General features: G+C 43.5%; 1 protein-coding gene across 1 annotated transcript in view; it reads right to left on the bottom strand.

Moving 5' to 3' along the window:
- Positions 1-948: 948 nt before the first annotated feature.
- Positions 949-14,745, bottom strand: part of LOC139377353 (voltage-gated inwardly rectifying potassium channel KCNH2-like) — an 80,229-nt gene continuing 66,432 nt past the window's right edge. The window contains exons 7-17 of the mRNA XM_071120377.1: positions 7,034-7,456; positions 6,429-6,825; positions 5,010-5,209; positions 4,513-4,765; positions 3,863-4,056; positions 3,597-3,708; positions 2,765-2,915; positions 2,634-2,716; positions 2,228-2,429; positions 1,833-2,034; positions 949-1,296 (exon numbers count right to left, since the gene is read on the bottom strand). Coding sequence (XP_070976478.1) covers positions 949-1,296; positions 1,833-2,034; positions 2,228-2,429; positions 2,634-2,716; positions 2,765-2,915; positions 3,597-3,708; positions 3,863-4,056; positions 4,513-4,765; positions 5,010-5,209; positions 6,429-6,825; positions 7,034-7,456 — 2,565 coding nt within the window. The remainder of the gene's footprint in view (positions 1,297-1,832; positions 2,035-2,227; positions 2,430-2,633; positions 2,717-2,764; positions 2,916-3,596; positions 3,709-3,862; positions 4,057-4,512; positions 4,766-5,009; positions 5,210-6,428; positions 6,826-7,033; positions 7,457-14,745) is intronic.

Raw genomic sequence — 14,745 nt, 5'->3', positions numbered from 1 at the left:
CAATAAACCATAACGATAGATTCTTTAAATATATACAGATGCATTTTCAATAAATCATTCAATCTAAATCTTTTATCAAACAAGAGACAGAACATTTTAGTTTAGGTTGTAACACATGCAGGTCCTGCCCTTAAATGTGTAAACAGTGGCATTTTAGCAGTGGCATTACACTTGGCTTTGCTTGTTACAGTAACTGAGTAGTCTGTCTTCTGGAGTCAGAGAGAGAAGGGAGGTGAATGGTCCCAGTTGGCCAGCCTGCATCGTGGAATATTAATGTGTTCTGATAGATACTTCATTCAGTAGATTATATCATCATTCTGTAATCCTCTGCTGGCCTGGGATTGGTTATTATGTCATCATTCAGCGCGCCCGCCATCTCATTTAACATCTAGGCTAACTCAAGGACAAAGGAGAGAAGAAACCATATCGTTTACACCATGATAAGAGAACAGAAAACTTGTACAGTTTGCATATTGCTTGCTAATATAGTTCAGTAATTCAAGGACTTGACATGGATCCCAGAATTCATGGCTTTTACCCATTGAGCCGGACAGCCGGTACAGCAACATCAGTAGGCCAGTGAAACTTAGCAACATCTCTCCCATCACAACTACACCAGACAAAACAGAAAGTAGTGTTAGCCCGGCTAACACTCCAGTTGACCCCTACGTGGAGACAACAAGGACATATAGAGACAGATATTGACTAACAACGACAAATATGTTTCCATATACAATACTGCAAATGGTAGTATACATTTGTGAAAAGATATGCTTTGAAGACCATAATGACCAAACAGTGTTGTTATCCGAAGCCCAGGATATTGTATTTCAGGAGCAGAGAGGGAAGCAGTTTGGATATGTTTTTGTTTGACTACATCCTCTTCTGACTCCATGTCCATAAACAGTGAGACTGTTAGTATTACACATACAGTGCCATGGATGGCCCCTAACTCCCAGGGTCAGAGCTGTATCGGTGTGCAGTTGTCCAGGGGCTCTCCAGGTCCAGAGCTGTGTGTTTCCCAGGCAGGGAGCGCCGCCGGCCATCCGAGGGCTCTGACTGAGCCAATCCTGTCCCTGACCCCGGCACTGACACTGAGAAGTTCCCATGTTTGACCAGGCTTAAGGGCACAGTATCTGGATGGCTGGACAAGCCCAGGGGTTGAGGCTCTGGGCGGATGCTAATGCGAAGAGGCTGAGTCTGGGGGAGTGTGTCCAGGACTGGGGTTGGCTCCATGCTGTGCAGAGACTCACAGGACTTGGAGGGGCTGTCGTCAAAGTCTGTGTCGACCAATAACTGAGGTAAAGAACAAGAGTGAGAGGTGAGAAGAATGATAAGATGATCTACAGTACACAACTACAGAATACCCTCTCAGAGTGAACATGGAAACATAAAAGTGGGGTAATTGGTTGATATACAGTAGCCTAGATAAGACAGACTGATCAGTTGTTTGCTATGGATACAGACGAGGGATGATAGCCCCAACCAGCTGATGACCTACATCCAGAGGGGGTTAGACCAGACCACCTGGTGGGCTTAGCGGATTTCCACCCAACATCCAAATGTTAATGGTGTCTTTAACCCAATGTTTTTGCACAAAAACAAACGCTCTCAAACCAATGTGCTGCTATCACACTGATGACACAACTGCAACTGCACTACGTGACCTTAATACTGGCAAAGAATGTCAGCATGTCAGTAAATCAACTGCACTAAATTGATAACCAGGTTCAATCTAAAAACAATCACTTGGAAGATGTGTCTTTCACCAGCCAAAATGCTTTGATGGTCCCACATCAGTGTGCTCAGTTGCAAATTGTGGTATACAGTACCTGTGAGAGGGAGGCTAGGGTCTCTGAGTCCAGTGGTGAGGTAGGCTGCACCAGCCTTTCTGCAGGCCTGGGGGTGAGGGTGGGGGTGACAGACGGTTCAGGGGAGGAGGACACTGTGCTGTAGGCCGGGGGCACCAGCACCATCTGTCTCTGGAGCAGCTGCATGATGGCCCCGATGTCTGTTGACATCCGTGACTCCAATCTGAGGGATCCCAGTAGAGTAGTCAGAATCTACAACCACAGCTACAACCACATTTACACCTCAAGCCTTCCATCCTTGAAGTACCCAATGTCCCAACAGCAAAGGTTTGGGATGTCATCGACTGCATCCCAAATGGCACCCTATACCCTGGGCCCTGGTCAAAAGTAGTGCACTAAATATGGAATTAGCAGACCTGTAGAGCTGTCTCTGCAGCAGGTCCAGCCTGTTCTCTAGCTCGCTGCGCTGCTGTCGGTTGTTGCTGCTCTGGGCAACGTTGCGAGTGGGAGGATTAGGGGGAGGGGAGGGCAGGCTGTGGCAGGGTACCTCCTGATACTGCTGCTGCACACGGCTCTCCCCCCAGAAACTGAAGATGTTGGAGACACCTGAGATAGCCCCTGATAGAGAGTGGAGGTTAGACTGACAGCTAGTCCAGCTCATACAATATCTACATCAGATGCATACAGTATACTGTACTGACATGAATAGCAGCATGTGTGGCTATTATATTGGTGCATCAATGGAGATAAATAACACCACTGAGATCTAACACAAAGGCAAAAGTTTTGTATAAAAGTAGTGCTCATGAATGGATTGTCTACCTGAGAGAGCGTTGCAGGTGTTGCCAGTTTTGTGGTTCATCTCATCTTCTGAAGCACTGCTGATGTTGAGGATGGTGGTTTCACTATAGGGGGTCCCCATTAGTGAAGTTGGTTGTACAGGGCTGGTTAACACTGACTCCTCATCTCCGCTGGAGTGGGAAGGAGAATAAACTGAGTTCCTCAGCCCCTCAAACTCTGTGTTCTGCCCATCTCCCTGGTCTCTGGAGCTCTGGCCTCTGGCCCTGCAGACAGGTCTCTGGGATGGATTGGTCTCCCCTGCATCTGTGAGGCAAGGCAGAGAATGCAGCAAGTTTGTCCCAAATGGTATCCTATTCCCCATTTAGTGCACTACTTCTGACTAGGGCCTATAGGGTAATGCATAGGGAATAGCGTGCACCCTCAGAACAGCCTCAATTCGTCGGGGCATGGACTCTAGGTGTCGAGGTGTCGAAAGCGTTCCACAGGGACGCTGGCCCATGTTGACTCCATTCTTGATACACACGAGAAACTGTTGAGCGTGAAAAACCCAGCAGCATTGCAGTTCTTGACACAAACCGGTGCACCTGGCATCTACTACCATACCCTGTTCAAGGGCACTTAAACCTTTTGTCTGGCCTATTCACCCTCTGAATGACACACATACACAATCTATGTCTCAATTGTCTCAAGGCTTAAAAATTCTTCTTTAACCTGTCTCCACCCCTTCATCTATACTGATGAAAGTGGATTTAACAAGTGACATAAATAAGGGATCAAAGATTTCACCTGGATTCACCTGGTAAGTCTATGTCATGGAAAGAGCAGGTGTTCTTGTTTGTATACTCAGTGTGGATAGAACAGACTTAGAACAGTCTAAATTGAAGCAAGTGTGATTAATGCAAATTGAATGGGTTTACTCAAATCAAACTGAATTACACATAACAATCTAATCTAGCTGTGTGCCAGTCAGAGTACTTGACGAACAGGGTACCACACCTCTGTCCGAGCTGAGAGACAGTTCTTGTCTGGGAATCCGATGGTTGACTCCACCATGGTCAGAGTCCTTACTGCTCATTGAGCCAGCAACCGTGGCAGTCTGAAAAACAGCGAGAAGAAATAGAGTGACTTCTTTAGTCAAAACATTTGAATTCCAACAATCAAATGTAAAGATAAGAGACAGCATATTCCTCTGAATCTCACTTTCTAGCAAGGAATTAGTGACAAAATTATTTAACAAAAAGCCCACTCACATCCCGGAGGTTGAATGTGATCTCCAGGTTCCCCCAGAAGTAGTCAGAGAACTCGGGATACATGTCCAGCACCTCCAGCATGTCCTCCCTGTGGATCTTATGGAGGTCACAGTAGGTCAGAGCCCTCACGTTGGCATTGGACTTCCCTGGACGGGCATACATGTTAATGGGCTCTCCGAAGATGTCATTCTTACCTGCAGGAAGGGAAGGAGAGATTGTTTACTGGATGTAGCTACATTAGATGATACCATATCTAATTTAGAATATGATCAACATGGATATATGATATGCTTCAGATATTGTGGATATTCAGAGACAATGTGTCATTAATTCATATGTAATTCACTTTTTCTGTATTCATTTATAGTGATTTACAAGGTTTCCAAATGGATGTGATCGCTCATATTCTTGTGACTAACCCATAGTAACCACTAGATGAGGATGTTACGCTCAACATTGTGGAGGGCTATGAGGCATATCAAGGAGTGGAGGAGATGAGAGAGACTGGGTTGAAAGCCTCTGCAACAATATACAGGTTAAAAGCCAGAAGGTTAAAAGCCACTGCTTTAGGATAGGGCTGATATTAGTAAATTCAAATCAAGTCCATTTTTATTGTGCCATATGGAAATGCAGTTTAGTTTATATCCTACCCAGGATGGCCACCACCACATCCCCTCTCAGGATCTCTATGGAGCCACGGGAGATGAAGTAAAGGGCTGAGATGATGTCACCGGTGTGAACCAGAGTGTCGCCTGGCGGTGCGTGGGTGGTCTTAAACCTCATGGCCAGGGCCCGCAGGCAGCCCTTAGTGGAGCCCTTGAAGGCCTTACAGTTCTCCAGCAGGGTGCGGTTGAGGTGCAGGCAGATATCAGCCTGTAAGCACTCTGGGAAGCCCTTCAGCACCTGGACAACATAGAGGAGTGGACAGACATCAGCTGGTTTGTCTTTTGTGACGACCACTGCATGTTGCCTTTTTACAAGTACTACTTTGTGTCCATTTCGCCACACTTACAGTAAATGACCAGAACAAGTAGCTGTGTGTGTGTGTGTGTGTGTGTGTGTGTGTGTGTGTGTGTGTGTGTGTGTGTGTGTGTGTGTGTGTGTGTGTGTGTGTGTGTGTGTGTGTGTGTGTGTATGTGTGACTCACAGCATTCATATCAATGCCGTTAGTGTAGGACCAGGCATGTTGGAAGTACTCCTCCAGCCGCTGCCTCAGTGGGTTGGGGATCTGGTGGAACCGGATGAATTCTCGAACCCGCAAAATCTGGGTGTGGTAGCGAGCTGTGCCAGAGTAGAGCCGCTGGATGATGGCTGACACATTACCAAATATGCTAGCATACATCAGAGCTGTTGATAGACAGAGAGAACAGAGATAGAGGTCTTGGCATATTTCCAAAAAAGAAACAATCCTAGGAAAACATGATGATTTTTTGCATGTACAGGGCTGTAGTGGAGCAGGTTGAGAGCTTCAAGTTCATTGGTGTCCACATCACCAATAACTAACATGGTCCAAGCACACCAAGACAGTCGTGAAGAGGGCACGACAAAACCTATTCTCCCTCAGGCGACTGAAAATATTTGTCATGTGTCCTCAGATCCTCAAAAGGCTCTACAGCAGCACCATCGAAAACTGGTTGCATCACTGCCTGGTATGGCAACTGCTCGGCCTCCGACCGCAAAGACCTATAGAGGGTAGTACGTACTGCCCAGTACATCACTGGGGCCAAGCTTCCTGCCATCCAGGACCTCTATACCAGGCGGTGTCAGAGGAAGGACCTAAAAATGGTCTAAGACTCCAGCCACCCAAGTCATAGACTGTTCTCTTTGCTACCGTATGACAAGCGGTACCGGACCGCCAAGACTATGTCCAAGAGGCTTCTAAACAGCTTCTACCCCCAAGCCATAAGACTCCTGAACATCTCATCAAATGGCCACCCAGACTATTTGCATTGCCCCCCCCCAACCCCCTCATTTTACACTGCTGCTACTCTCTGTTATTATCTATGCATAGTCACTTTAATAACTCTACCTACATGTACATACTGTATTACCTCAATTACCTCAACTAACTGGTGCCCCCGCACATTGACTCTATACCGTTACTCCCTGTATATAGCTTCGCTATTGTTATTTTACTACTGCTCTTGAATTATTTGCTACTTTTATTTCTTATTATTTTTTTTAAAGGTTTTTATTAAAATGTTATTTTTGGACTGCATTGTTGGTTATGGCTTGTATAAGTAAGCATTTCACTGTAAGGTCTACCACACCTGTTGTATTCGGCGCATGTGACAAATAGCATTTGATTTGATTTGATCAAAATGTGAAGCTTTTTATATCATTAGACACGATACAATAAAATGAACATCCCCGGGGGAGAATTGCCTTGGGCAGTGGGCACAAGATATGGCTATCCAATAGGTTGAACACATCCCACAAACATAATCCATAATTACACATTGTCCATTCATGTGTTGTCAAATTTCAAATCATGGGTTAATAGAGGCATAGCGTGTATATAAAGCATTACTAATTTGTGTATTGAGGGTTAATAATTGTGACTTACAGCCGATGAGCATGACGCAGATGGAGAAGATCTTCTCAGAGTTGGTGTTGGGTGAGACATTTCCAAAGCCCACGCTGGTCAGGCTACTGAAGGTAAAGTAGAGTGCTGTCACATACTTGTCCCTTATGGAGGGACCTGACCCTGGTATAGTCTGATTGTAGGGTTTTCCGAGCTGGTCACCCAGAGAGTCCAGCCAGCCAATCCGGGCTGCTCCTGCACGCTCCACATTACCAATGGCGTACCAGATACAGGCCAGCCAATGAGCTATGAGGGCAAAGGTACACATGAGGAGGAATAGGACTGCCGCTCCATATTCAGAGTATCGGTCCAGCTTCCGAGCTACACGCACCAATCGCAGCAGCCGAGCAGTCTTCAATAGACCAATCAGAGTTGTTGTCTAAAACGGTATAAGTCAGAAAGAGGTCAAACAATGGTCATTCACACATGCAGAACACCTAGCCATAAAACCAAACTTGTTTTATTACTTTCACTGTGTCAGTTTACTTAAGAAAGAATAAATACATATTTGCACGGATTCTTATAACAGACTCTCACAGCAGCATTTGGATAGGTACAATAAGACCATTCCACCCTGATCTCCTCACCTCTTCTCCCGAGCGGTATATGAGCAGGTCAAAGGGGATAGCCGCCACCATGTCTATAAGGAACCAGCCTTTGAAGTAGTGCACAGCGATCCTCTGTGACTGGCTGACCACCTCGTCATTGTTGTTGACGTACGTCGTCCTGAAATTGATGATGATATCAACAATGAACATGATGTCCACGATGAGATCCACCACGTTGAGCGGAGAGCAGGAGTAACCACAGGTCTGCATGGCCGCCCCCTCCTGGTCACTAAGGAGAAAGGCCGCAGAGTAGGGGGTGAAGATGGCAGTGTAGATGACCAGGAGCAGGATGACCCAGTCCCACATCGCCTTGAAGGGGCTGTAGTGCAGGATGGTCCATTTATGGATGCGAGGGGTCTGGAGCTTGTACTCTGGTAGGACATCTGCACCTAGTGAGAGGACCTTGGGAAGGAAAGAAAGGAAATGTGACTGACTTTGCTGATGAGACTGAAATCAAAAGATGGAAGGGTGTTGAATTTGATGACCACGAGGGAAGCCTGTCCTCTAAAAACGATGTGGTCCAAGAGCAAATATGCTCTTTAATGTAGGCCAGTGTCATCATTTACATTTTTGGAGGATTTGACCTTTTTCTCTACTTTAAAGCCACTTCAAATTCAAGTTGTACCAATGAATAGGTTGGGAGCACACAAACAGTGGATTATTGAGCGTAGCCATTAGGCTTCAACACAACTACTTGATTTATTATAGCGCTAAAAAAAAAGCAAAGGAGCAAATGAAACAGTATTGCACTTTTCATGTAGCCAGCTAATAGCCTAACCACCAATCAAGCAACTTATTACGGGCTAAATGTTAAAATGTTGCTGTGACAATAGAGGTCAAATGAAGATCCTACAACAGGATTGAACGTTTAGAGACCATAATGTTGCTTGATCAGTGCTTAGGCTTTTAGCTGGCCAAAAGCAGGCTACATGAAAAGTGAAATGCTGTTAATATAACCTTGTGTTAGTGTGGGCGTTCAGTGAATTTATGTAAATCACGAAGCTCATCTGCATTTCCTGTGGTGCAGAAAAATTCTCAGCATCCAAAGAGTGATCAAATTAAGATCCTATATCTGTACATATTGAAATCAAGATGACAGTGTCAGCCCTGAGCTGGCCCTAGTCAGTGATTGCGGTCCAAACACTGAAAAGACTATCCCCTCAGCCCTCAAATTAAGTGGACACTTTTGATGACGTATCATGACGTCTGATGAGTATACACTTGCAGGGCAAGGGGCGAGGGAGGGAGGAAGGACTGTTAGACTGTTAGACTGTTCTCTCTGCTACCACATGGCAAGCGGTACCGATGTACCAAGTCTGGAACCAACAGGACCCTGAACAGCTTCTAACCCCAAGCTATAAGACTGCTAAATAGTTAGTTAAATAGTTAACCAACAGCTACCTGGAATATCTGCATTGACCCTCGTTGCACTAATCTCTTTTGATTTATCACGTACTGTATGCTGCTGTTACTGTTTATTATCTATCCCGCTGCCTAGTGACTTTATCCCTACCTACAGTATATGTACATATCTACCTCAATTACCGTGCACATGGACTCAGTACTGGTACCCACCCCGTGTATATTGCCAAGTTAACGTTACTCATTGTGTATTTATTCCCTGTGCTGTTATTCTAATTATTATTGTTTTTGTTTACTATTTCAACAACAACATCTCTGCATTGTTGGGAAGGGCTCGTAAGTAAGCATTTCATTGTTAGTCTACACCTGTTGTTTACTACGCATGTGACAAATTAAATTTGATTTGATTTAACAAGAGACGAGTCGAGGAGCAGGTGGCTCCAGCCTTCAGGCTTCTGCAAAGAAAATATGACAGATGAAGTTAAAGAACTGTACACACTTATGGGAGGGCATGTTGGCAACTTCTTATAAATATCATCCCTTCGTGCACGACACCTGAATGACACCATAACATCTTTGCAAACTGTAGTTCCAAAGTGAAGACCAAATACGAATGGAAAAAAATTACAAAGATATGAGCCTTCTGTGTACCATGCATCTTCAGCTAAAGCACATTGAATCACATTACCTGCATTAGCCCTAAGCCCTGTGGTTGGTGCACGCTAATAGCGTTTCAATCGGTGACAGACCGTGAAGTAGTTGTCCCCCTTGCTTAGCAAGGGCTGCGGTTTTTGTGGAGCGATGGGTAACGATGCTTCGTGGGTGACTGTTGTTTATGTGTGCAGAGGGTCCCTGGTTCGAGCCCAGGTAGAGGCGAGGAGAGGGATGGAACCTATACTGTTACATATGATATCAAAGCCAGGTACAGAACATCTACACAACAAAACAGTGTACATAAGGCAAACTGAAACAGTGTGACAGTCAGAGTACTGAGGACTTCCAATCAAGCCCTAGCCGTTCTAATGATAATCTCACCGACCAAACTCTCCCCAGCCTCTCAATCACTCACCAAAACCCAATCAAAACTCACTCTTGTATGGGCTGTCTGGCATTCTTTGGGGAACTGCTGGTCAGGCTCATGCCTCCACTGTAAATTACAGAATTGTAAATAAATAAATAAATAAATAAAGGTGTATTATTCCCCAATTCCAGAAAAGCATACTGCCCTCCCAAGCAAAAAGGCGGTAACTGCTCATTGAGTGGAACTGAAAATAATGGCTTCAAAGTTTTTTAATTGTCCAGCCAAATTAATTATAGGGTTATCATTGGAGATGTAATGGTCTGTTGCCTTACTATGAGTACATTTTTTATTCATGTTGACCCTGACCTCTGACATGACCGTTGACCCTTAAACGGCAGTTACTGCCTTCTTCCTTGGCATGAAATGTTATAAATTGCAGGGTAATACCAAAGCAAAGAGCAGTATCTGCCATTTTCATTTGTTAGTTTACTATACTTCTCATTTATGCTATTAATACAAGAGCGGTGTAATTACTGACAGTGTAACAGAGTTGAAACGGCATCCTTTGTGTCTTCCACTAAGATACCAGTTGCATTTACATAGAGATGTAGGTTCTGCATTAGTCACATTACATACTGTGTTTGACAAATAGCCCATGTCTTGTTATAAGAATAAATGTGAAAAGTAGCACTGAAATTGTTTGAATTACATGAAATGATGACCTGTCTTGTAATATATAATGACGGAACATGATCGAAGTATGATGTAGGGTAACACAAATTATAAAAAATGACCATGAGATTGCTAATAAAAATATTTTAATTCAAATGACACTTTTGAATGAATAAATAACAGCTTTAAGAATACATTTGAAACATATTTAGATGTTCATATTCACAAGAGGACCCAAATGACAATTGATAAAATGCTGAATAGTTACATTTCATTTTTAAGTAACATTTCATTTTTAAGTAAAACTTCTTCAGTGCTCTTCCATATCACTCCTCATCCTCAGCAATGCTGTTCACAGCCAAGTCATTCCAGAACTGCCTTCGATGTGCAGGCATCAGAGGACACAGCTTGGTGATTATGTCCATCTTCTTGAACTCTTCTATCCCTCTATCCTGTGCACGTAGTGTCGAGGGTGTCTCTAGAGTGACTTTCTTCATGAGGAAGTCAAGCTCTGTGAAGTCCTTTTCTTCATGGGAGACTTTGTAGAAGAGGCTCCTGGATCCACGCCTCAACTGGATCTCAGCCATCTCTGCCAGCTTTGGTGCTGCTGCCTTCTTCAGCTGTAATAGCCTGCACGATGGAATGGCCAGCTTTCCATGCCAGGATGTTTTCCTTTTTCATTCCGACCACCTCCACCTTGCCTGCATTGGAAGTAGTGACCACATGGAGGAAGTCCCCGAAGTCGTACACCACACCTCCAGGTCGAGCTTTCATTTCCTGTTCCACGCCATGGTGGAAACTGTCTGCACTCATGAAGGTGTGTCCTGGCTCGAAGAACATGAGGGTGATGTCCTCCATCAAAGTTGAGTCAGCATTGACAACGCTCACCAGTGATGTTAGGAGGTACCAGTTTTTGTTTTGAGAAGTGCAGTTATCCACCCAATACACTGCATGCTTGACATCTCTCTCATTCTCCAGTGCTATTACGTAAGATGAAGTAATCTCCTCTGCCTTCCGACCAGCTGTTCCTTCATGCCATACCACTGAGATTGTTTTCGTCTTCTTTTGAGACTTCTTTCCAATGGTGGCGAATGTCTTGTGATAGGGAACAATTCTTCTTGTGAAAAATGCTGTTTTCACACCTGGCATGTGAGGGAGCATGATGACTTTTTGCATATCAACACTCCTCACAGACTAGTCCTCAGGCCAATCTTTCTGTGAATCAGCCTGGTAATGGCTTCTGCTCTGCCCTGCAGACTTCTTATGTTGCTCATATTTTCTACATTGCATGCAGTCGAGGTTGCTGATGGTGAATTCAGGTGCTGCATGGCTGTTGTCTTGGCAGGCTTGGGTTCCCTGTGCTCCATCTTCAGATGATAACCCTGTACTAAACAGAGCTCGCACTCCTCCTCTCCAAGCTTCACAAAGCTGATGTTCCTTCCCTTTACCGCCTTGCGATAGGTTTCATAACCGCAGCTGGCATCTTTGTTCTTCTCCTTGTAGTCATTATGCATGAACCGAATATTGACGTCACTAGGGAGGTAGAGGCGATGGGGGGCATGCTCTCATCTATAGTGGCTGATTTGGGAATAGAAGGATTGGATTCATGTTCAATTTGCTCGCTGAAGCTTTCTTTCCCCTCTGATCCTTTGGTGGAATCAGTTTGGTTGTGATTGACTTGCCCATCATTGTGACAATCAACCTGTCATTTTTGGGGTGGTAGCCCAATGTTGTCAGAAAAAACACTTTGCACACGTGTTGTGCAGAACCGCTCTGGTTTGGAAGATGGTACTGAAACGGTCTGCTGGGTCGACTGTCAGCACCAACAGTGACATTTTTCTTAGATTGCTGTGCCACCATGTGGAAGATCCATGTACTCTTCTCCTTATACTTCATCTCCCAATACTTTTCCCATATTTCCTTTCGCCTAACCTCTGAAATATTCTGAGTACATTGCCTCTTGCATTTGGGACCACATGGCTTACCCATTGCTGGAATCTTGGATTTCTGGTTTGATAGGTGTTCTGGAGTTGTGTCCACGGCCTTAGTTGCCACTTGTGCTGGAACATCCAACTCTGAAGGTGGATGATAATCTTCATCATCATCATCATCATTGGCACTTGATTTCTCATCTGATAGACTGATTTCTAAGGAGTCAGAGACCACCCACTGGTTCTCTATTTCTTCAGATAGTGTTGACACTGTGACTTCAGTTAAAGGGGGTAGATCAGGAATCTTTGTTGGAATGTGGCCCTCAAACTCAACTGAAATAAATAGAGCAAATAATCAGGGACATGCATCCTAATGATTCTATTCTGTTAAGGATGATAATAATTAATACTGAGATTTTCTGGTGTTCAAACATATGATCATAATCCTTTTCAGTTATTCTATAATATAGGATATAATCTATGTTGATTTTATCTTGTGCAAACATTATCTTAATAATTTTCACTGTCATAACTCAGTTCATCTATTAATTTCATACCTGCTCTCAAAAAGGCTCTTACATTTTCATTTCTATTTACAAATACAAAAAAAATGCATGGATGGACATTGACAGGAATAAAACCTAGTATTGATGTGGTTGTACTGTCCCAATACACCCTCACATGGCAACTTTGATCCGCATTGATACTAATCATCTAGGCCACAGGGATTGGTGGAAGTCATGCAAAACAGTTTTTTCCGCATTCATGTAATGATGGCACCGAAGCAGACACATTGAGCTCACGTTTGACATGTCAAAGAAACTTGTTGTACTAATTACATATGCCACCAACAAAGGTGATGGATACAATTTGGGATTTTAACTTTCCTGACCAGGACAGTCACGCAATATTGGAATATAAAAGAAAAACAGAAACGCTGAAAATGTGAGTAGATAAATTATTAATGAGCTAGCAATGCTGTGTGTGCGCTCATCCGGAAAACGAGTGTGCGTTGCTTTTGACAATTCAGTATGGGGTGCACGTCCAACTGACCGTCAGCTGGCTAGAGATCGTGTGTGTGGTGTAAGGTTACGGATTCAAATAACCCATTGAATGTCAGAATATAACTACAAGGATTATATTAATTATAGGTATAATAGATTGAAGCTAGTATAAACTGCTGATCGTCTCTTATGGGAACATAATATATTGCTTCATGCTAATGCTAGCTAGGTAGGTTTTGACGTTTTGGTAGGTGGCTAGGTGGCTGTCACTGGCTAGAAATCGTGTGTATGGTGTGCTGATTCAAAGATTACATTTCAGAATATAATTCATATGGCTAATAGATTGACGTTAGTATCAATTGCAGATCTCTTATGAGAGCAGGTAGCGTTGTTAGTCTATGCTCGCTAGCTAGTTAGTTAATTTTGATGTCAGATCTACTTAGCTAGCTAGTTCTTACCAGTGTCTGGATGTCGGCGTTTCAGAGCAAGTTCAACCATCTTTCCCCCCGGGAATGCTGTGCCATGGTGTTGTATCCCTACATTAGCAATGTATATGTGTGTAGGTGTCAGTCAGTGTCATACAGCCTCACTATCAGAATAAAATGATATGATACAAAGGTAAAACGCAGTAACTGCAGCCAAGGGCAGGTTGAAACCAAGCTAAAAGCCAGTAAGTTCAGTTACTGCCACTTACCGTGGTTTCACGGTAACTTTTTGCAGTTACTGCAAATACGACCCCCATTTTCTCCAAAACACAATAGAGGCAGGATACTTGTCCACATGATTAAGCATGCATTTAATGTAACAAAAATGTCATTAACTCATTTTCGACCAAAGCAGTTACTGTCTTTTTGCTTGGGAGCGCAGCATAGTATACAGTGCATTCAGAAAGTACTTAGACCCCTTGACTTTTCCCACATTTTGTTACGTTACAGCCTTATTCTAAAATGGATGAAATTGTTTTTTTTTCTCCCTTATTATTCCACATGCAATACCCCATAATGACAAAGCATTGAGCATTGTTTTCAGAATTTTTTTGCAAATGTAATAAAAAATAAATCATTGGAAATATCACATTTATAGAAGTATTCAGACCCTTTACTTTGTTGAAGCACCTTTGGCAGCGATTATAGCCTCGGGTTTTATTGGGTATGATGCTACAAGCTTGGCACACCTGTATTTGGGGAGTTTCTTTGCCAATTTCAAGTCTCATAGCAAAGTGTCTGAATACTTATGTAAAGGTTTCTATGCTTGTTTATTATATACATTTGCAAAAATGAAAACCTTTCGCTGTGTCATTATGTGGTATTGTGTGTAGATTGATGAGGGGAAAAAAAAGATTTAATCTATTTTAGAATAAGTCTATAATGTAACAAAATGTGGAAAAAGAGAAGGGGTCTGAATACTTCCCGAATGCACTGTATGTGGACATCCTTTCAAATTAGTGGATTCGGTTATTTCAGTCAAACCCACTGATGACAGGTGTATAAAATCGACCACAGCCATGAAATCTCCATAGACAAACATTGGTAGTAGAATGGCCTTACTAAAGAGCTCCGTGACTTTAAATGTGGCACCATCATAGGATGCCACCTTTCCAACAAGTCAGTTTGTCAAATGTCTGCCCTGCTAAAGCTGCCCCAGTCACAAAATTGCTTCCAAATTTGTGGCAACAGTTTGGGGAAGGCTCTTTCCTATTTC

Source organism: Oncorhynchus clarkii, chromosome 20 (genome assembly GCF_045791955.1).
Source record: "Oncorhynchus clarkii lewisi isolate Uvic-CL-2024 chromosome 20, UVic_Ocla_1.0, whole genome shotgun sequence".
Taxonomy (NCBI): Eukaryota; Metazoa; Chordata; class Actinopteri; order Salmoniformes; family Salmonidae; genus Oncorhynchus; species Oncorhynchus clarkii.
Note: the sequence above shows the minus strand (reverse complement) of the source record. Positions and strands in the feature narration are given on the sequence as shown.